General features: G+C 40.8%; 1 protein-coding gene across 13 annotated transcripts in view; it reads right to left on the bottom strand.

Annotated features, from left to right (window-relative positions):
* The window catches only part of MANBA (mannosidase beta), a 57,877-nt gene extending 34,358 nt beyond the window's left edge, over positions 1 to 23,519 (bottom strand). For all 13 annotated transcript variants that reach the window (XR_012764051.1, XR_012764056.1, XR_012764057.1 and 10 more), the window contains exons 1-7: positions 23,220 to 23,519; positions 14,327 to 14,421; positions 13,724 to 13,829; positions 11,608 to 11,778; positions 8,856 to 8,979; positions 6,258 to 6,433; positions 3,038 to 3,148 (exon numbers count right to left, since the gene is read on the bottom strand). Coding sequence is in view for 1 of the 13 variants with exons in the window: in XM_075421444.1 (XP_075277559.1) it covers positions 3,038 to 3,148; positions 6,258 to 6,433; positions 8,856 to 8,979; positions 11,608 to 11,778; positions 13,724 to 13,829; positions 14,327 to 14,421; positions 23,220 to 23,519 (1,083 nt within the window). In the remaining 12 variants the exon portion in view is untranslated. The remainder of the gene's footprint in view (positions 1 to 3,037; positions 3,149 to 6,257; positions 6,434 to 8,855; positions 8,980 to 11,607; positions 11,779 to 13,723; positions 13,830 to 14,326; positions 14,422 to 23,219) is intronic.

Raw genomic sequence — 23,519 nt, 5'->3', positions numbered from 1 at the left:
GTGCATTTGTAATGGAGTATTTATATTACTACCAGAAGTAATACGATACTGCTTTATTCATGCTCAAGTGGAACTCATGTAACTGGCCAAATCCGAGGCAATCCGAGAGGCTGAAACACCCAGCCAGGACCACCCATACAGCAGTAGCAAGAGGAAAAGCTCCTCAGCCCCCATCTCATATTCTCAGGCCTCCAGGGTTTGGTGCCTTTGCGTTCCCACTCCATTGCTCCCCAGGGGCCCACCTGGTAACACAGCACCTCTTCCTGTTCCTACAACAGCTTCCTTCTGCCTTGTGGGGTAAAGAAGGGCAAGGGGAGACAACTAGCACCTGGCATGCTTGGTTATGTGCCTTTCTGGCTACCAAGACCGTGGCCACCTTGAAATCTTTCTGACAGACCTTGCTACGTGAGGACTGAACATTTCTCCCAGTCTTGGAGCACACAGAAGAGGCTCTCTAGCCACCACAGACCTATCAGCTGGTTATGAGCAAAATTAAGAAACAGACACCGGTCTTTTTAAGTTGCATACAAATGCTCTGTACCCAGTCAAGTGACCCGTGGATCACATATGGCGTTCCCAGATTTACCAGTAGGAAAAGCAAGAGAGATGAAGATGCCTAGAGCTGAAATAAGATCACAGAACGCCCCAGTGACCTAACAAATTAGCACGCAGCATGAAAGCAATGTGAAAACTACAAAGCCAAAAGGGATGACTTCTGGAAGTCATGCTAAAAGGTCTGGGGGGAAAAGAGGGGGTAGATGGAAGGAGGGAAAGACAGCTAGAGGTTAAGATCTTCCAAGTACCAAAACAGCCTCATGAAATAAAAAACTCTGATGACAGCATTGAAAAAATAAGAAAGATGGGGAAACAGAATTGAAAAGAAAACAAATGCCTCATAAGGCAATGAAAGAGGTAATAAATTCCTTGATGTAGGCATGACAAGAAAAAAAAAGCAACTTATCAATAGCAAACAGAACTGGACAGACCCTCCCACAAGAAAACCAGTTCCATTCCAAGATAATGTCTAGCTATGACTTTGTTTCACATTATCCTGAGAAACAAACTCTAAACCAAAGAATTCAAATAGAAAAACAAAACCAGCCCTGTCCTGGACATTGGCACTATTCTGTTATGGGTTTCCGTCTCTCTCAACAGGAGTGAGTAGGTACAAGGAGCCAAGGAGGTTCCCAGCACAGCTGGCTAGGGCTCCACAGACCTCCCGCAAGTACATACTGGGAGGCTACCCAGAAATTTTCCCAAAGCATCAGTTTTGGAGACTACTCTATCATGTCCGAAAACAGAAAGTAGTTCAGGCCAAGGGTAACTGAATCCAACATAAGACCAAGCTGTCTCTTCTAACACACACAGTTCTCACCCTTAAGTTTTCACCTGTCCAAAGTTACGTAGATACTCATACAGGGACACACTGCTTGTGAATTGTCTCACTCCTATTTTTTTCTTTTTAAATAGAGGCATGGGGGTAGGAAATGTATTCCACCTGGATACAGCACGAGACAGACAACAGAACTGACAACAGAACAACAACTTTCAGGAACACGTATCCCCGATTGTGTCTCCTGAAGCAAATTGTGCTAGGACATGGAAAAAACTGCATATTGAGCCTTCTTCCACTTGCACAGCTCGGGGCAGGCGGTGATGGTGGTGAGGTGCATGTGCATCTGTCAGATTCCAAGACAGAGCTTCACAGAACACGTGACAGAAGACTAGACTTCATACTATGAATCTGTCAAGGCTTCATATGCTGGTTAATTTTATAATGCCCACTGTGTAGTGCATTTGCTTTTCTTCTCCTCTTTCCCCTTAAGGAGAAAAAAAAAAAGAGGCTTCTTAATATCTTCTGTAGACCATGAAGTCCCTATGATCAGATGCCACAGGGCTCTATGAAACATCCTGACGCAACTACCCAAGTGGAACCAATTAGTTTTCCTGTCATTGTGCAGTTTTCACACAGTAACAGCACAATTTTCATTTTTACAGGCTTTATAGCCATATTTCCCACAACCATGTTTTCCAAGCATAATATGCCATGTTTATTTGGTGTGGGTTTTCAATTGTTTCAAAATTCAATTGCTAATGCTGGTGAAGAATTATTATTATGACTTCATAAGAAAACTAAGGACTAGCTCTGTAATGACTAAGACTCCTGAAGCTACTGCTTTTCACAGGATTTTTCACAAGAACAAATGTCACAGCAAATAGCTGTTTTAGATGCCTGGTGACCAGATTTGTTTTTATTGAAGCAATACACATCGGAACCACCTAATAAATGTGTAAATTTACTTGGCTGTTTCCACATGTTGATGGCATAAGGAGCCCAGTCTAATTTGTATGATGGTTTTTTAATGGACAATTGAAAACTACCTCTTCCATGCATCTTAGTAAAAACAAATAGATAATTATACAGCCAGTGTGTTGCAGGAATCCTTATGCAAATATCCCTGAATATTATTATCATATTTAAGATGGTACCTCTTTTTAAACCTGAAGCGCATCTATCACATTCTAATAGTCGAGTGTACGTTAGCTTTTTAGGAATGTGTTTATCCCTCAAATTTTTTAAAAGTTGAATTAATAAGAAAAAAAAATCTCACTAATAAACCTTCACATAATCTACACAAATCTAAAAGGGGTTTTCAGTACATGATATAAAAACATCAGCATGATATATCAAGTTTAAAAGTGCTTTTTTTCATAAGATAGAAAACTTAAGTAGTAAACATCTTTTCCTTTCTGAGGTTTCCAACTAACTGTAAGCCATCTTCCAAGTCTGAATGCACGTAAAGGCACCCATACACTTAAGGCAAGTTAAGGCTACCAGAAAACAGGTAAACATAGATTAAAAACATTATTATGTAATGTATGTATGACATTAAAAAAACTCTTGCTTCTCATTAGCATTTTCACATGCATATTACAATCCAGCAAAATACTTCAGAGCTCTAGATACCTAATACACAGAGCAGATGTCCTAACAGCAGCAGTGCAATGCCAGCTGTAATCAAACTAAAGGGCTCACCTTTGAAAATTTCTCAATCTGGTATCCCGTCTCCATGACGAAAGTTGTTGTCATGTTGTATCCAGTTTGCTTTCCATGCCCATTTGGCCACCAAGCCTCCACTGTAGAACTCTTGAACGTACAAGACAAAGTCAGACCAGTATGTATAGAAAGAGGCACAGCACACACCTAGGGGCTCAGAGACCTTTGAGTAAATTACCACAAGTCTAGTTAGTTTATGTGCTATAGCTGAGCCATGGTAAATGGGTTCTCTCCAGCTGCAGCTCTGAGGTGAAAATTACTTAAAGAGAGAAGTATGATTTCTTCCACTGAAGTCCAGGCTGTCACTTTATCTATTGTGTCCACAACAGGCCATAAGCACGCGTACACACGCATGTGCACATCTGGCTGCTACCCTCAGCTGAAGTACATTGACAGAATATTCCTCCAAAAATCAAATATCTGTGTCAGGAGCAGACATTGTTCATTAGCCTCTGTATCATACCCTTCCCTCTCACTGACCTTTTCACCTACCACATACAACATTCAATATACAGAGGTGACACTTTTCAGTTACGACTTTGGTAATATGTGACCATACTGACTACTTCACTTATGTCAAGCTTTTAAGTCAAATTTTGTTTCATTCTTTGTTTTCAGTGTTTTCTGCTTTTTCTCTATGCTTCCTAATCACGTCATTAGTACTCCATAATTTTTACAAACATAAAAAAACTACCTCTAGGATGACAGAATGATTTAATTTTCTAATTTTTCTAGTCACAGAGTAATACTTATATCTTCATTCCAGCAGCCTACTTCTGCTGTTCAATCCTATTGCCAACATTTGCCAGTTGAGTGCACAACACAAAAATCGTGGCAAGAAAGCCACGCATGCAGCCAAACAATGGAGGGATCAGCACTGAACAGCTTCACGTAAGGAATGCCTCGGTCTTTTCACATAAAATGAGGCCAGAGAGCAGCTTGACAATATGTTTTGCTGTGGCCGTACTTGGACACAACCATGAACGTATCTACCAACATTTCAGCTTCCCTGATACAGAATTTTCATAACTGCTTGTGCAGAATTACTAATCTCTGTGTTGCACGGACACAAACGGAAGCACAAAATCAGCGTGTGCCTCAACAACAAGGGAGTGTTCGCAGCCGCCCGGCACGGCTGGAGTGTCTCATTGGCCACTAATGATGTCATCCCCACGCTCACCATTAGCTGATAAGCAAAATGCTGTCATGTTAGCAACACAGCACTTTGTGTGGCAATTGCAGGAAGACTGCTGCACATCTTGGGGGATAGGCACCGCTGAAACACCTACTGACTTTGCAACATAATCTGCAATAAACTCTCAACCAGAAATAAATTTCTGGTGAGGTCTCACTATTTAACATGCCCCACACAAGTCTGTCATACAGAGTAAGTGCTCCATTAGGCTCTTCGATACATGAGAACACATTGCAGGGCTTCTCATAAAATCAGCTGCTGTGAATTCACGCAGCAAAGCCTTTTGAGTACAAAGAAAAATAAAACATTGTTGACTCTACTCTGAAGGAAGTGCTTCCTCACAAACTTGCAGTCATACTCCACCAACAGATTTCTTCTGAGGTTGGGGGTGGGGCAATTAAATAAATCAAAATCATTTTTGAAGTTTCATATTGCAGTGCCTGCTTAATGTAATTCCTGAAAAGGCTAAGCAGAGACTAATGATTGTTTTAAGTGAAACTGGACATTTGTTAATGCTCAGGCAACTTGCATATCAGATGACAACAGTAACAAAAATCATATGTTTGTATGCTTTTATACTTTCGTGTCAAAATACAACAAAGCACATAAGTATGAAAGTCACTGAGGTGCATACTAGAACATAAATACCTAGCTTGCCTTTAACACATGCTTTTTCTCCACTCAAACAACTGACAAGAGAACTTGAGAATATACGCATACTGTAATCAAACCAGGGAAACAAATACAGAGTTACACAGCAACAGAGAAATCAGTAGAACCCGTAAAACATACAAAGGTTTGAGGGCAGACCCTCATACGTTATTAACTGCCAGAAGCCCCAAATTCCTGCTCACAGCACATCGCTTGCCCGGAAATCTAACTGTGCCCTGTGGCAGTGAAGCAGAGGGCAGCTCCCGTTATGCTGCTGGCTCTACTGGAGAACACCATCAGCAGTGGCTGCCACTGCGCCTGCCAGGGCTCCCACCCTGCCCATCGCCTAGGCCGGCTGCTGTCAGCTTCAGTTCTGCACTGTCAGTTCTACTGGGGCCCTGCTCTCCGAGCAAGAAGCCAAGACAAAGTTCTTGCTTCTTTTTGCCACACTGGACTCACTGCCGATCTCAAGACACCTACCTATTCGTCAACTAGAACAGACACACCGATTTTCTTCATCTCTCAAGCCTATTTATCTTTTCTTAATTATACCTGTGTGATAAAAATCAGTTTCTGAAAAAAACAAACAAATAAACAAATTCTATAGAAGTTAAATAATGTTGGTGAAGTAAATCTGCCACCAGATAGTTTCCCAACACCCTCTGATGGTAAGCAGACCAATTATTTGCTGTTCCATCACTGGGGTGTATACCAATTGATAATTTTTCAGTTGAGCTCTCTCCTCACTAGAGCATCCTTTACCTCTCTAAAATTCCTCCTGAGTGTTGTCTACCCAAGGGAATACAAGCCAATGTAAGGAAACACAACTCCACAAAATTTCCACCAATCTTACTGACAGACAAGTTATTTATAGGGCTCTTTTGCTTTTATTTACCTGAAAGAGTATCTACTGAGAGGTTTGAGGTATGTTTCCTCTCTTTTCCTGGGAGAACCATGCACATTGCAGTATATGCTAGTCCTGATCAGCCCAGTAAATAATAGCATGGGTGACAAGATACCTACTGCCAGTTAAGTGAAGTGATATAGGGTATCCAAAGGCTATCTACCTAAATAGCTCATTTAACAGTGGCTGGTGATGATGTGATCTTTTTGTTTTGCAGCAAGGGAAAGGCTTAATCATCTTTTTGACACTAAGCTACATTGCCCCACAGACATCAGTTTTTAGAGAGGAAAACAACTGGTCTATCCTGTAAGGGGTACGGAACTGTTCTTACAGTCAGGAACACAGTAAGGAGGTGGGGAGACCTAAAACTGGCATGGAGACAGAAAGGCACATTGGAAACCAGAGGAAACATTTTGCAGTTGGCTAGGGTTCCACACACACCTCCTTACCTTGTTGATGTTTACAAGCAGCACAATGCTGCCTTCTCCAGGTTGAAGCTTCACACTGAATGTTTGCTGTGTTTGCAATTTGGGAATGTTCACAGTCACAAGACCTGCAATGGGCTTGGAGCTGACTACATCAAAAATAGACTCGATTTCAAGACTCCACTGCTGAGCACTCTTTACTAAGTGAAAGGGAAGAAAAAACGGGAATTTAGAAATTGTGTTTATATACCTATTAGTTAACACAATCTCTCATCAAAGAAACAATTAGAACACCTCAGATTAAACTTCACAATTTTCAGGCTGTGTTTGAACCAGACCTACAAGGTTAATCTTCTTGTTTAGCACATTTGACATCCGTGTTTGCATTTGCTGGCTTAGAAGAGAACTATGCAATATGACCTATGTTTTATAACTCTCTCTATTTTTCATCCAAAAGCCATCCAGGAGTTTTTCAGAGTTCTGTACAACAGTCAGAGACCATGCCACCAGTCACTTCATCAGGAAGGATTTTTTCCCACCAACTCCCATTAACATTATATTTGCTTTTAGTCAGCACTCATATGAACATGGTACTCTTTGGGAAAGATCGTAATCACAAGGCAGTACAATCACTTTTGTTGATGAAACAAAAACAGTATTAATAGAAAATGAGCTGAATTCATCCCAGAGTCACTGGACAAAATGAATGGAGTTACACTGGGGATGAATTGGGCCCACTGTGTCTAGACTTGACGGGCTGTCTCTTTATGTCCCTTCTGCCACTGAAGTGTAGCAGAGGAAACAAGTTAATGACTTCCCTGAGATCTCTCTACAGTTACCTCAGACAGTCCTCTCCTTTACAGAACCTACTGAGTAACGAAAGCCAGGGTCAAGGGTACTAAAGATTAATGTGTAAATATTCCATTAACTTCAGCAATTAAATTACCTTTCTACTATCATAGTCTGACTAATCCTATACTTCAGATATTACAGATGAGTTTCTAAGCAAAAGCAAATGAAACAGAAAATAAGGAAAACCAGAACTAAGACACATTTTGTATACAAACTACTCATCACTTTCTTTTTTCACATATATATTCTAGCTCTCCTTCCTCCAGAAGAAAAAGACAGGTCCCTCCAAAAGCAAAGAATTACATTCAGCCCTGGTGTGATTTTCACTGTCTTTTGTAGAATGAAGAGCAATGAATGTGTTCCCAAATTTATATTACCTGCAGCATGACCCAAGGAAGATCAATTTTTAGAAATGTTGAAGGGGTTAAACATCCACCCCACCCCACAAGGGTCAGCCATTGCAGTGTGTTTTCCCTCCCCTCCAAAGGCATATGGAAATTCCAGCCCACTCTTAACTGCATGAACTGTGACATCTAGGCACAGAAATAAAGAACAATGAATCTTTTACAGACTCAGTGGTCAAAAGGCTGTGACACCAAATCTGATGAGCAACATAACTGCATAGGCAGCTTAAATTCAAGTTGCTCATTTACTCTTTATTTTTTAAATGTTATTATGTTTGAATACTAATAAACTCTGGCTCTGCTTCCAAACCACTCTCTGATGAATGAAAGAGGTTTGCTTCTTCTGCTTATCTGGAGCAAGACTTTACCCGCCAGAAGGTGGAGTTGTGGGAATGTTGTGGGACCAGAAAACATTTTTACTGTAACTAAATTTTAGGGAGCACAGAGTCTGTGCTGGGGCTTTCCATGGAAATTCCAGTCACGTTAATTCTAGCTAAGACCTGCAGCTATTTCAGGAAGCTTTAAAAGCAGCCAGGGAGTAACGTCTTCCTCTTTTATTCATATACAACAACTCTATTCCCAAGGGCTGAAATTCAACCCAGTGCACAGGACTAATGTGCTAGCCTTTACTCCACTGAAGACTGGGCTCAACAGGCAGTGAAAGAAACCATGCAGGTGGTCTACAATGGGGCATATTACCTTTCACAGAAAGTTTCACGAGAAAATTAACTACTTTTGCTCAGCTGCAATGATCTTCAGGACAAACGAGAGGAAAATCAAAGACCACGGCAAGGGAAGAAACCGGTTCGGTAAGTTAGGTAGCAGGAATGCAAGAGGCTATCCTCTCAAATTGCAGCCTTAACAAATTATTCTTGCATAGCACGACTGCTTGTCTGTCTCAGACTTTATGTTGTGTCCTGAAAACTCAGCGCTCTTGGAACTCTGCTCACTGTGCATTTGTCTTCCCAACACAAAACCAAATTCCTGTAGCTGCTTTGCCTTTGTTTTAAATGGAGGTGAGACAAAAGTGAGACATATTTATTGGGAGTCTCAGTGAAAACACATGCCAATAAAAAAGAAATTTCTAAAAACAGGAGAACGGGACCTAACCTCAGCTACACTACATATATTTCTGCAGTTATTTGTGAAACTTCAAGCAAAAACAGATTCGCAATTCTAACATTTTTAATCACTGTTGTTTGCACTGACGTACTGTTTTCAAGACCTAAAAGTGTGTGCTGTGGTAAGAACTAGACACAAAGTCATAACAACAACAGAACCTTTCCTAAACTGATAGTTAACTGAGCTTAACAATAGTTTGTATTCCAAAGGCAAAACAACAATAAAAAGTAGTAACACAACTTACCAAAGAAAGAAGTCACAGAAAAGTAAATCAGATGATAATGGTTATAGGCCTCAATCCTAACATCTTTCCAGATTCCTTGAGTGGGAAAAGAAGGGCCCCAGTCCCAACTAAACGAACACTGCTCCTGGAATACAGAATGATTATGTTACAATTGCCTGTTTTTCACACAGACGTTGATGCTGTGCCAGAAATAAAAATCATGTGTTATATAGAAATAAAATATTGCCCTGTACTGAAATAATTTTTCCAATTTCCATAAACCCAGAAGAGCCTACAGTATTTTTTCTCTTATTTCTTGACTGGAACTCTGCTGCTACTACCTGTATTATATTCAAAAATACAATTTTGTATTACAGATCTATGTATAGCAAAATTTTATATTAGTGAGAGAGCAAAACACCACCTAACCCACCACTTAAAAAAAAACAGTAAAGATCAAAAAAACAAGCCAGCAGGTTACTCTCAATCCAGCTCTGAATTATCTTAGTTTGTAATGTCAGTATTTAATTGTATACCTAAAAGACAAAGTAAGCAGAAAACTGATGGTTACAAATGTTAAAGTATTCTACAAGAACAATAACAAATTACAAACTGTGGGTATATCTGAAATATTTTATCCCCTATTTTTTGTTGTAACTCCACAGATTAGTACAAGGAAAGAGATGCTTATGTCTGGTGCATTTGTGTAGTTCAGTCATGTTCACTGTTCCTCCCCTTTTTATGGTTCTCATACAAAAACAAAGGGAACAAAACCATGGTTGAGAAATAGCTTAGTTCTGGTTCTAACATCAGAATAACTGTCAGAATTATAAAATGCTCGTCAGGCAGAGAAGTACCTACATTGCTTTCCATTTAGCTATTTTCAAACCTGGTCAGACCTCTAGTTAACAAATTCCGTGAAGACATCTACTCAGCTGCCCTCCAAGCTTCACACAGCCCCAGCCCCCAAAGCAAATACAATAGATCTCCTTAAAGTCTTGTACAGTGACCTACAGTTCTAAATTTAGAGACTAATAACTTACAGCCGAGGCATACTAATTTTGGCAAACCACACTGCACAAGTCTGGCCTATCCCTTGCATCGCTGGAGTCAGCCTGCCTATCAAGTTGCAAAAGAGCCTTCCAGGAAGCGAGCACAGTACCTATTTCAAGTGTAAAAACGGGGACAACACATTCTTAGAAAACAAGTAGATTGAAAGTAATTTTCCCTTTATAAAAAATAAACAAATGAATCACTGACAGATTTCACAATCAGGTTTCACTAACATCGCAGAGACCGCTATTAGAAATAGTATGTCCTAATAACAATATGCTTGTATCACATTACCAGTGAAAGGCTTGTGTTTTGCCAGAGATTCCTATTAAGATTTAGATACGTTTACTGCACTTAATCCTGAACCTCAAACATGTAAACAGCTCTCTGTTACTTTAAGATGGTAAGGAGCCAGCTTACTTTAGCAATGTCCTAGTACGTCTGTTTGCTCTTAAATGTGACATCGCTGACATTGCTGCTGTTGTTGCCATATACTTGGAACTAAAAATGTTTCTGAAAATGTCTGGAGCAGCTTCCAAGTACAGGCAAACTCCTTTGAGGAAAAGCACTAAGGTACTTTCTTGCAAATTTAAAGGTATAGTTCAGTAAAGCACAGAATCATTCCTGGCCATTTTTGTTCTATAAATAAATCTACAGCTGTTTAAGGGCCTTCTTCCTTCCAAGCTCCTCCCTGCACTGATTTCTAAGAAACACAGTGGACTCAGAAGAACTGACCAACTTTCGAAAATGTAGTGAAAATAAAAGTAGCAGCAAGTCATAATAAAGACAATATCTTAATCCTGAAGGATCTTCCCAGGACAATGCAGGGTCCATCTTTCCATTAACAAATTTTAAAGGAAATCACATCTAGGTTTAGATTATCAGCCATTTTTTTGAGGAGGCTCTAAATGGACTTTATTGAAAAGATTAAAAGTTATTAATAAGAAATGCATTTAAGTGGAGACAAACATGCAAAAATGCCCCAAAAGGGAAATTCCAAAATAAGAATAGCTAGCCATTGTCTCTAGCTGCTGCAAAGCTATCAGAAATATATGAGATGCTACTCAAATGATAGTTTGCCTGGAGTAAGTTTTAACAGCAGCGAAGCCATGTCTTAAATCAGAGTTTCTGAGCTTCGTTCATTGTATATTACATTGTTGTTTTCACTGAATGCATACTTGTAAGTCACACTTCAAAATACCATCATAAGATGAGAAAAGGTCCTCTAAGATAACACTTCTTGGGACATGCCAGAGCTGCCCAATATAAATAGCATAGCACATGAGCAACAGAAAACACTCACAAAGCTGTTTGGCTGAGATTTTTACAGCCTTGGCAATATACACTGGCATTTGCAACAGTGAACTCTATTGTCAGCATACTGTTGCTAAACCCACCCAGTGGATCAAAACCTAATGATTACACATTTCCCAGTGCTATCCTGCTCTCTTAGCAGCAAGTCTCCTTGCTGATTCCTTGATGCAAACAGCACTTCAAACATTCTTATCACCTAGATATGAAGCCTGGCCCTCTTATGCCTCTTGTAGTATCAACATGCTAGATTACAGGTTTTGAGGGGGACAGGAGGAGGAAGCTGCAATGAAAAATATGCCCTACTTATCAGATGACATTGCAGGTTTCAGAATACATCTGTAAGGACAGCACGTGGTGCATTTCTCTTTCCAAGCCTGAAGCCAGAGATAGACAATTCTGCCCCTACCTTTCTGATGAAATTAGCATGGCACTCTCCTTTCTGCACAGGTGGAGGGCACGCCGGGGGGATGCGGTATGCTTTGTGACATCTGCTCTGCTCTGCTGCATATGAAACGGCTGACAAGAAACGGACTTCAACAAAATTGACCTCCTTGATCATGCTGGTAATATCAAAGCTCTAGGTCAAGAAAACAGAACAGAATCATCACAACGCTGACATTTATTTATGAGATTTATAATCAGTGTTACACTGGGATTTTAATACCATACATATATTACTCCAAGGCATTTGAACTACAGTCCCAACAGGCTCTGGTTTTGAAGGAAAAGTAAAGCTACTTCTTAAGCTGAGAAAAATACACAGTAACATTCCAGATACAAGGAGATGTTTCTGGGCTAACCACTTTCCCCATACTGAGCCCCCATTGCAGGCTGCAGTACTCTGCTTGCATGCAGAAGTGCTTGAAGGATAAGGACGGCAAGAGCATCTTTACCCACCTTCCTCACTCAGAACTCATCTGCATCTTTCGAAAGACACCTTGTTCCAACTCAGAAAGCTGGTCTGTGCAGGAGTCCTTCCAACTCCCACTGTGCTGCCAGCTTACCTACCACAAACCACTGGGCTGCCTTTTGTGTGAATGCTGCAAAGCTGTATTTCAAGCCACCTGCCCTCTCATCCCCCAAACGTACAGATAATATTCAATGCCAGCACTAAATAAAGCACTTGGGGACTTCCTCTCTGGCTTACAAAATCCTCTTCAGTATGGCTGGACAGGAGGACAAATGTTCCGTTTCAGAATTCTCCTGTGCTATCAAGATAATATGGTTCCAATGGCTAACACTCACCTCTTCTTCACAGTGTTCATTTGTGACAAGCCAAGTCCTGGCAATTTTTTCCAACTTGTGAGCAGCCCAGCTAGCATCACTTACGTCTGCAGCATACAGCAGAAAATTACAAAGCAAATAGCATCCCCCATAAAGAGCTTTCGAGTCCTTCCTGCAGACATAGTCGTCATGTGGGAACAGGTGAACAAAGCAAGAAGTCTGGTTCGCAGTAATCCTAGACTCAATCTAATACAGTTCAGACTGGTTTTACAGTGAAGGCCATTTCATGAACTGTTACAATCTGGGACAGAATGAAGTTGCAGAAATAAGGGAAAAATAATATCACTTCCCAATTCTACAGAGCCTGTTACTGGCAATCCTTTAGATACTCTCCAAATAGTAAATAATTACAATTACATAAAAGCTCTATGAAATTTCTTGTTTTACAGATGGTAAAACTAAGTCACAGAGAAACTAAGTGATTTGTCCCAGGTCACACAGACCCAGGCAGCAGAATCTAGCTCTCATGTCTCAGGCCAGTACCTTTGCAATAAAACCCGTCAGAATCATAAACATTGAGATATGAAGACACCAGAGTTCCTTTGTAATTCAGTTTTTCCACTAATGTTCTTCCTTTAACTTTTCTTCTTTTGATTCTTTTAAGAGAAAAGTAAGGATTGTCCCTTATGCTAGTATCCAGATTAATTTTGTATTTTAAAGCTATAAAATTCGATTGAATGTTTTTGCAGCTCTCAAGGTCTCTCCATGATGAGTACTCTCATCCTGACATTGGCTAGGCCCAAAAACGCAAGACAAGTTATCAAAAGCCTAATACTAACAATCAAAAACCCTATATATAAAAAAAAAAAGGCATGGAACACTTACAAAGGCTTTGCAACATGTGCATTTTCTTTTCTGTATTCACAGGTAAACCATTCAAATGTCAATTAGTAAGCAGATTTACAGCTAATACAACAGATTAAGGCTTATGTTTTCTTGGAGCTGTGACAGATCCCAAGAAGCAAGACTTACACTATTAGCTGAATTGATCCTCTTGCATGGGTCCACTTATTTAAAACGAGACACGTTCACCTCCAAATCTGACCCTGCTGCTACTGAAAAGGTAAATACACTTCTCTTTCTAACAGTTATCTGATTACACATGCAGTCCGCAGGTCCAATACTTTCTGCACCCAAAGACCTATTTTTATGTGTACTTGAATGCACTGAAAGTGCTCAGCACAAAAGGGCTTTGAAGAAAAAACAGAAGCACCCTCAGAAATAAACACATTACTTACATATCTGTTGAACATGTTGTCTGTTCTCCCGAGGGTGATATTGTTGATCAGGATCTGTGCTACTGTATCCACTCCCTCGAAAACCAAATTCACTTTCTGCCACTTTCTACAGAAAATAACATATGCATAAAAAACTGTTAGAATACCTACACACAGGAGACAGACAACACAAAAATGTATGTCATATCTTTAGCAGCAGTTGTCTCAACTACCTCCAAAAATGTTTGACTTAGTGTGGCTACATTATATCTTTAAATAGTTAAATTAACATGACAGCTGAAGTGGCTCAAGTCTGCAACACAGCATGTTCACATACCCACCAGATATCAGATGTGCTAGCTTCCAATTACCCTAAGTATTGTTCTCCCTTAGCTGGTAATTCATAAGTAATTTTTAAGAATTTAAAAAAAAAACAGGAAAAAGCAACTACTGAAGTGTTCTTTAGCAACAACTTTGCAGCTGCACATTATTGCACAATTTTATTAATACAAATAAATAATAAAAAATACAAAAGTATTAAGCATATTTTGAGCTAATGGATTAACCAGCAATTCTACATGAAAGATGGCACAGAACTATTTTAGACATATCTTTACTGCATACCTGACATCAAAATGAGTTTTGAAAGTCCTGCTGTAAGTCCAGTTATCCAGTGAGATCCACCTGTACATCACATCATTAAATCTGTAGTATGGATCCTAATAACAGACCAACAAGAAGAAAATTACAAGACTTATTTAGTAATAGTGTTATCATATGAAATGCATCATAATATCCATTAGATGGGCATTTCTTGCTTCAGGCAGTCTGCAAATGCAAAATCCACCTTATTTAGTCAGTCCTGATACTCCTTTTCACCTTTGAAATGTATGTGAAAGCAACGCTTTGGTAATATTTGACTTTACTTATATAGGTCAAAACCTGCTTGCTAAATCCATTCATACTCAAACTAGAGGCAGCAAGATTTGTTTTTACATAAGAAATGACTGGGCTGAAAATGAAAAAAAAATCAGGACAGCTTGTGACTTATGAGAGGAACAGAAACTTGATCACCCTCATAATGATGGAGAAAGTAAGACTAACAGGATTTTAAGAGGCAAAGAAATGACATTTTAGGCCTCTAGGGACAGCAGTGAGCAAATCTCTGCAGTTTAAAATAACTGCAAATACTCCAGCTGGTTCTCGTCCTCATCAACTAGTCTTGATGTGATAAGGCTAAACCAAATTGTTATATTTGAAGGCAGGGAGAAAGAGGAGAAGCAACACAATTTAGTTTGTTGTATAAAATTAAACGACCACTTTTGAGAATAATGCTGCATTTATACTGAATGTGTTCTTTTCCCTTTAGTCACATGACCCAGGAAGAATAAAGGCACAGTTGGTCTCAGCTATGTCCTCAACCTTTTTGGCTTCATGCTGTATTTATTACCTTATGGTGGGTCACAACGTTCCTAACCTAGGCTGAAGGAATCAGTTATGTGGACCTGACAACCCACCGCCTTGCACCGGATAAAAACGCAGCAGAAAGGTATGGTGTTACATCCTCGTGACAGCCAGTTCAGAGTGCAGGTACCCAGGTCAGTGACTGACAGCTCAGTTCAATCCTCTTCAGCAGCTGCACAGCTGAACTGCTTTCCCAAGACGAAGATCAATCTCTTCTGGACTTCGTGACTCAAACCCAGCTAAGAGAGAGCATAGCTGCATTAAGGTTCCCTTTGATACGAGTCTTCTACAGTACCAGCACAGCTAACTCTCTGCCCGGAATACCCAGATTCACACTGAAGAAAATCTGCTTAGCTTTTTTTTCCTTCTCAACGAATCTCATTTTTTCTACCCATTTCAGGAGTCTGTATAGATACTAGTGACACTTGTGGATTTAAATCTTCTCAGAAATATTGTTTCATATCTCATATTTGTTTCACAACTAATAGGGCCAGGCTCTGCAGTATAAACACAAACCTATTTACACAGCAGAGCAAAACTGTAACATCTAAGTGACTGTTCTCAGCAGAATTATCTCTTCTGGAGTCCCACAGTAATATAAATATCATTCCTTGAGCTCACACAGAGAGGAAGTTGTCGCCTTGCCTCAACATGCTATGCTCGATCAATCAAATTTCTTACTACACGGGAATAAGAGTCAAGAAGGAAAGGTCTTGTTAACCTCAGTAAATCTGTGACCTCTGTATTGGCAATACAGTGTATTCTCTAAAAGTTAAGTTGTCATGAGCTTACCAGAAAAATTACTGAATTAAGATATCCATACCATTACTTTTATATGCAAAATGCTTGGGGAATATATCTCATACTTTTCTTAAGATGCAAAATTTAAGACTAATAAATGCATATTAAAATGCAAAATTTAGGCTCATAAAAGAAACTCCGTTAAGATTACTCTATTGAGACAACGAAAGGCAAGTGTCAAATGTCAGAGACCATGAAAACTCACAATGTATCCTTAAAAAGTACATTTTAAACGACTATCTTGTTTTAACATTGTATTTTAGGTTATGTTTTGGAAAATGTACATGTTAAATTTCAATTATTGCCACTTGTGTATGTGTCAAATATTTAACAAAACACATAAGAAGCAAGTTGCAAATGCACTAGCAACAGCAGACTGTAAAGCCAAAACCAATTTGATTAGTGCAGACGATCAACATCAGTGCCCCACCAAAGATCAAGACCCTGCATAAAAGAAACCTGCACTGTTTCTCCATGAAAGCACGGCTACTGAGATGTTAAAGAAGAAAGACCTGACATCTGGAGAACACAAAACTGGTTGTCTAGCAGCAGAGAGAAATGTAGAAATGTTTCATCAGAGGCAGAAACTACACCATCAGATGGGCTCTTACAGCAGTTTACAAACAGAGCTTCTTGTTTAAATCTCCTCAGAGCATACTGCAGATACTTTTTCCTGAAGGGGCTTCCTTCTTCTGTCTAAAGCCTTCAAACTTCAAGAAATGCACTGACTGGTAAAATATGTATCACAGAAGGTGCTAATTATCCCCTTCTGACCCGTATGAATACCGTTGCTCCCTCGCAGGCATCCACCTTTTTGGTGGATGGGAAGCTCCTAGTTCTGTATACCTTTACGTAAAACTTACCAGCTTACTGATATCATTGCCACCTAACTAGTAAAACAGCTTACATATCACACAGAAAAGCTGTTAAATGCTAATACTGGTTAGTCATTTTAAGCATGACAAATATTGCTTGTTCTAAAATCAGTTATGTGGCAATGTTCAAGCGACGCTTTTAAGGCAATTATCAAGGTTCAGGAAAAATGCATAACCACAACAAAGTCCTGTAAGAAAGGAAAACGACTTCTTCAATACACTTGCGAGATTATTGACTTTTTAATTATTAAATGCAACTGTTTTGAGTGCTGGAAGATGTACCTATAGAAGTCAAATTATTTTTATTTATCTGAAACAGAATTTCATCCCACACTAAATCAGCTCACATTAAAATTAAAGGTTTATTGCAGAAAACTGGATGAAAATAAGACAAATCTAAAACTCTTAAGGGCACTGGGAGAATTTCAAAGATGGTAGGAAATAGACCGCACATGTATTAAACATACTCCACATTCATTAGCTCAACGTGTTCCTGGAAGAAAGTCATAGAGGGGTGGAGTCAATGACAACTATTTTTAGACCCCACCAAACACTACAGCCTTGCATTTTCCTGCTCCCTGCAATTTGGGGAAAATTTCTGAACCACTCAAGCTCGCTGCCTGTTTGTTCTCTGCTCCCACCTTCACTGCCGTAAGCAAATCACCCGCTAAGATGCGGTAAAAAGCCCTGCTACAGCGCATCAAAAGGAAGCAGTTTCCAGTTGGGATAACAGGACATCAGCAGGACTTCAAAACCACTGCCAGCACTCAACTGCAAGCGCTGCCAAGCAGCTAGATGGAAGCTCCTCCTCGCACTGACTTTAAGGGGACACTGAAAAGCTACAGCCGTATCAGCTAAGAAACGGATGAGACAGGAACACATAAGAAGTGAGGCCCAAAGCCCAAGCGAGCGAGCTGTGCCAGGCTCGCCCCGGCCCCATGCAGGGCCGGCTTCAGGCCCCCACGCAACCCGGGGTCCCGGGAGCGCGGCACAGACACCTCAATGGCACCGGGCAGAGGCAGCGGGATCCAAGCAGAAGATCAGCGTGCAGTAAAATGACATGTACTAAAGGGAACAAAAAACAGATTCCTTTGCCTTGTCCTACTTTCATTATGATCTAATTTGAAACTGCTTTGCATGCTCTTCTCTCGTAAATCAACTCTGCTGGTATTTTATAAAGTACACCATAAGAAAATCCCGCTGATTTAACAGATTACCAAAATAAAATTTGCAAATGATGTTTCATGATTTACAGTTTAATGCCAACTTCAGACTGGAAGCTAAATGGTTACGATACTATATCCATGCACTCCCTGATATCTCAGGCGACATCGGTCAGGACATTTACACAATCTTCAGCAACCCCAGTTTCATGTATTCACAGCCTGAAGCCAAGCTGAACTAACAGTAGTGATGAATGGATCATGTTCCTGAAACCTGGGTTTTGGAAGTTTATCCTAAAGTAATTCATTTTCAGTAGTTCCTCTAACAAAGCAGAAAACGGAATGTCACCTTATGCTCAAGATGTGTTACAGCTGAACACTGAGCCAAATACTACTAAAGAGTTAATTAACAAGGTATTAATACCCATTGCTTCATATTCTTTGAATACTCTGCTGTATTTAACAGGCTACTATAACTTTTACCTATTTTAACTTCACAAGCTTTCGAAAGATAAACTTGAGTGCCCTTCGATATTCATCCTAAGTTTCACTAAGGCTTTTGAACACTTCCACATATGTTCACACAACTCAGCAGAGCACATATGTTTCTAAGGGAAAATAATTTATTTATATTAATCAATTATTCCATCAGTGAATGCCATTTATCCTGTTAGAACCACATGATACCCAATGCAATTGTTACCTGGCTTGCTCTGAAAAAAATCTAAGTCATGATGAAGTGTCAGAAAATACGCAACAGCATATTTTATACAAATGCAGGACAAGCTACAAAAAATACACGCTACTTTACAGAACTGCAGAAATATCACTTGAGATGCATAGGCTTCTGTCTCTTCTAATACATTTTAATATCGAAGTATGAACAAGACCACTGTAACCTTCCGTGTCAAGTGCATGCGCTTGTTGTGTAACGGGGCAGAATCTACAATGTTATCCAGCCCCTGTATTAGCATCACAGTTGCAGACCCCCCATAATAGTTCTTGCCAAATTAAAGTGACAGCTAATAAGACAAAATAGCCTTTCTGTATGAATGCAAACAGCTGGCAGATGAGAAAATCCAGCTACAATAGCCATATTCATCAGAACTGAAATTTTATAGGAGTCACCTGCCAGCAGAAATGGCATCATGCAGTACTTGGACAGTACATGCTAGAGGACAACTATTTCTAGCACAAAGATTTAATGCACAAGTTACCTGCTGATACATATTGCTTATCAGAACTGCGCCTGAAAGAAAATACTACGCTGACAGTAGGTAAAAACTAAATCTTCACACAAAATGGTTTCAGCAAATCTTCTTTTTCCAGAAATGTACGGCTAGCAACAGATTTGCTGCAAGCTTGTAAAATGTCTGTGCTTATGGCCAAGCTTTGCACTAACTTTATTCAAGTGACTATTACCCTCGTTTAAGTGCGTTTGTCATGCCTTTTTTAAATTTTACATGTAAATAGTAGTAAGAGCTACGGAGTCCTAATGAAATGTTATTAAAACAACCCAGCTGAACACATACTCTGATGCTACCTCCTGCCCTTTGAGCTTTTATCATAGTTAATCCAGCATTTGAACTACGTTGGCTGAACACAGAAGAAAATCATATTTCGCTAGGAAACTCAAAAGTATCTCCCCCAAGAGCATTTTCTAAGATGCGTGCATTTGGTGCATTCAAAAAGATGTGTTCATCCAATGTATATTTTATAAGCCAAAGAGTAAAGACATCTCTAGAACAAATGCTAAGAGGATCCAGACAGTTGAGTAACAAACCCTCAGTGTCAGAGAGATATATTTCAAATCAAATGTATAACCCGCACAGCAGATTAAAGTAAGGCTATAGATGTGCAATCAGCTAGAGCATCCCTGGGCAAAAACAGTCTGCGCATCGACCTAAATTTGAAATGAACCACATACTGACAAATAAGTCGCTTGCAGCCTTCTCTTGCAATCAAAGCCACATTTTGCAGGCTTAATATCCAGCAGCTTATTCTTGCTGCCCTCCTTCCCCTCATTTGTGAGATGCCCACTCAGCTACATTGTTGGAGCAGGCCCTCCCAAATTTTGTTTTAAATTTCTGTTTTGGTCGCTAACCCATGAAACATTCCCAAGGACACAGAAGCAAAGGATGCAGTGCTATTTGCCATTTGCAAGTCACACAGAAAACAGCACATAGATTTCACTAGGTCGCTAAGCATATGGGTCTTGCCATCCAGAATAATTTAGTTCCCACCAGCTTTGTTCTCCTGTTTCCTGGTACAGCTTTTCAGACCAATCTTTGCTTTTGATTACAAGCAGTAAGCTTTTGGACTGCTGGTCTAGTGACATTTGCAGTGGGATGAATAAAAATCCTACACTCCACGGCAAAGAGTGAAAGGAGCAAATGAAAAAATACTGAAGACCAAAGCTTTTGTATTTAGGCAATTATAATTAAACTCCTAACTCTACACTTGACACAACACCAAAAAGGGCTGATTTCCAGAAATAATGAGCACCGAAGAAACCGAGCAACCTTTATGGTCTATGCCTCTAAAATTCAGGCTGTATGCATGCTTTTGTATAAACAGGAATACAGGAATATGATTTTAGGCAGCTGCATTTGAAACCATTTGGTCATAAGCATTTTCACCACAATGAAGAAAGCTCAGGACAAACAGCTGAGCCATGCTTTGCAGCATGAAGCCACGCGTTGCAGTAAAGAATTACGCCGCTGACTCCCTCTAAACAGCCCAGGTTTGCTGCTTTGAAGAATGCTACAACTGTGGTGGCAGTGATTGATTACATTTAATACTGTGATAGATTTGAAATCTGCTAAGGCTGCTCCCGTAATTTGGTACGCTCTCCATTCTATCTTTTAAACAAAACTGTAATTTTAAAACAGTTTAGTTATCCTGGTGCAAATACTTGTGTCAACACTTATTTCTGTAAACTGGGCTTTGCTAACCTGAGTAAGAATAGGCTTAAATTGATCGTAAGTTACCTGCACATGCCTATACATAGAAACAAGTTAATTCCTTCTGAGCTTGGAACTAGCCAGACACCAGCTGGGTCCAGTCTCGTGGTCAAGCAACCACACTAGTGAAGCATTTCAGTTAACTCGGCTCCTGGGCAGAGCATACTAATTCTAACACCACCAACTTAGCAACTGTTTCCAGACTACAGTGGGTTCATAACCAGCCATACCAGCACATGTTTGGAGCAAGTTCATACTTGTATTCACATAAACATGTCCTAAGCGTCCACAACCAACCATCATGCATTTAATTAGCCAAGCACCCATCTACCTATTAGCAAGACCCAAGCTGCTGGCCAGCAGGCTGACTAAGCTTTCCCACCTCTGTGAAGGCTTGGGATTCTGCCCAGGCACATGAGAGTTCACGATCGCAGCCTCATTTCCAAACATCATACTGCTGCTTAAAATGGCTAAAGTTACAAGTCATTTTACAGCAATGCAGCTAAATTAGCAATCACATTTTCTCACTTCGTAAGAGTACTTAATGTGAGTAGTTAAATGTGAGTCTTCCATTACGTCATTATCTTGCGTGCCTGAGTCAGCGCACTGGTCACAGTTTCTCCTGAATGATTATTCACACTTCTTACAGCAACGCCTCCCAGCACAGCCAAACATCTCAGATGTTCAGTTTCTTACGCACTTGTGCATGAGAGAAACTGGCACAGTTCTCTTCACTGATCCTCCATATGTAGTCTACCTGCCCACCGCACTTTCTAAAACTTTAGGAAAGCCATTTTGAAACCTCAATTGCCTATGTGCAAAATGTCATGTCACTTAGCACACAGATGTTGAAACAACCCACTTTCACGGCTCAGCTTATCCCTTCGTACTGTATTTATTTTTCCATCGTTGACTATTTCTTTTACCTGGTAATGATACTCCTCAGCACCCATTATCAGTACTGGGATTCCCAAGCTACACCAATGCAGAACAATGCTAAAATTATCCTGTCTGAAGTGGTGTCACTTTCTCCTTATACCTCTCTAACTTTAGTCAGAGTGGAGCAGAATAATAATCTGAAGAATAAAAATTAAAGAACAGAAAATATAAAATGCATGCATCCAGAATATATTTTTTAAATAACTGCTGTACAAGAAATGCAACATTGGGCCCACAATAAACACAATATATAGATATGTCTGATATACTCAGACAATGTATGACAGTACTTCAGGTTTCCTAGTACAGAAGTGCATTTATCAATTTTTAGATAATTTTGCTAACTTCACTATGTTTTCTGTCTTTTCCTTGTTCCAGGTACATATTTCACTTTCTATGTATTTCCTTTCAAAAAGGCATCTTATTTTAATGATGACCCAGTCAGTAACATGTTTCTGGCCAGGCCTGAGTGACAAGCAGCTTACGCTGTTATCAGGGTAAACTCTGCTACCAATCCACAACTGCAGTTTTGATAATTTGTCCCATAAAGTGGTCACTATGTTTTCATAAACCTGAAAACTAGAAGAGGCAATAGTACACAGCAGCAGCAAAGCTTCTTAAAAGTGTTAAGGCAGGAACTAGTCTTTTAAATCTAAGTTTTATACCCATGTTCCAGAATATACTTCCCTTTTGCAGCATGGGAGTTGACAGTCTCAACTATTCTGATGTGCTCTGCAAGCGTTAAAAGGGATCTTCAATGGACTGAAATGCCCCAAATCCCTCGACTTCTTGCATCAACAGGTCAAATTTAAACAGGGTGGGTTCAGCTTTTCATTCTTTTGAGGAAATGCTGTAGGTAAACATGACTTACACGCTGTGGTGATATTGTAGATACCTGGTGTCGGCACCTTGGTTCCGTGTCCAAACCACGTAATCTCAACACACTGCACTTGTATTCCTGGCCCAGCCTGGGCCTGCTCTGCCGTGAGTGACTTCCAGTTACCCACCTAAGGATACCGCAGCCACCAAACCCTTTGCTGCTGCAGGGACTAAGGCAATGAAGCCTGGCTGCTGCGCTAGCGATGCTGGCAGAACCTGCCGCGGCTGAGGCAGCTCCCGGGGGCCGAGGGGGCTGCCTCTAAGCGTGCTTCTGCAGACCTCACACGGGGGGGCAGCCGGGGGGGCTGGTGTTTCTCCTCTGCGGCAGGCTGCCCACCCGGGAGCGGCGCAGCTGGGGCGAGGCCTCTCCTCGGGCCGCCACACGGCCGCGGCCTGCCGGGCTCTCCCCGCCGTGCGTGCCGGCCTACCGTACCTGGATGAAGCCCCGGCGGTGCAGGGCGGTGTGCACGCAGCCCGGCACCTCCCCTCGGAGCACCACCGAGCCGTTCCCGTTGCCCAGCCGCCAGCTCCCCCGCAGGCTGCGCACCTCCGGGCCGCCCGCGGCCGAGGCGCCAGCCAGGCCCGCAGCCGCCACCAGCAGCGCCAGCAGCGGGGCGGCTCGGCTCATGGCGGCGCCCGCCCGCCCCCCGGACTGCCGGCATGGCCGCCGGGAGGAGCGGACGGGCGGCCCGGGTGGAGCGGCGGCCCCACGCCACGGCCGCCTCACCGCCAT

Source organism: Opisthocomus hoazin, chromosome 5, assembly GCF_030867145.1.
Source record: "Opisthocomus hoazin isolate bOpiHoa1 chromosome 5, bOpiHoa1.hap1, whole genome shotgun sequence".
Lineage (NCBI taxonomy): Eukaryota > Metazoa > Chordata > Aves > Opisthocomiformes > Opisthocomidae > Opisthocomus > Opisthocomus hoazin.
This window is presented reverse-complemented; position numbering and strand designations above follow the sequence as displayed.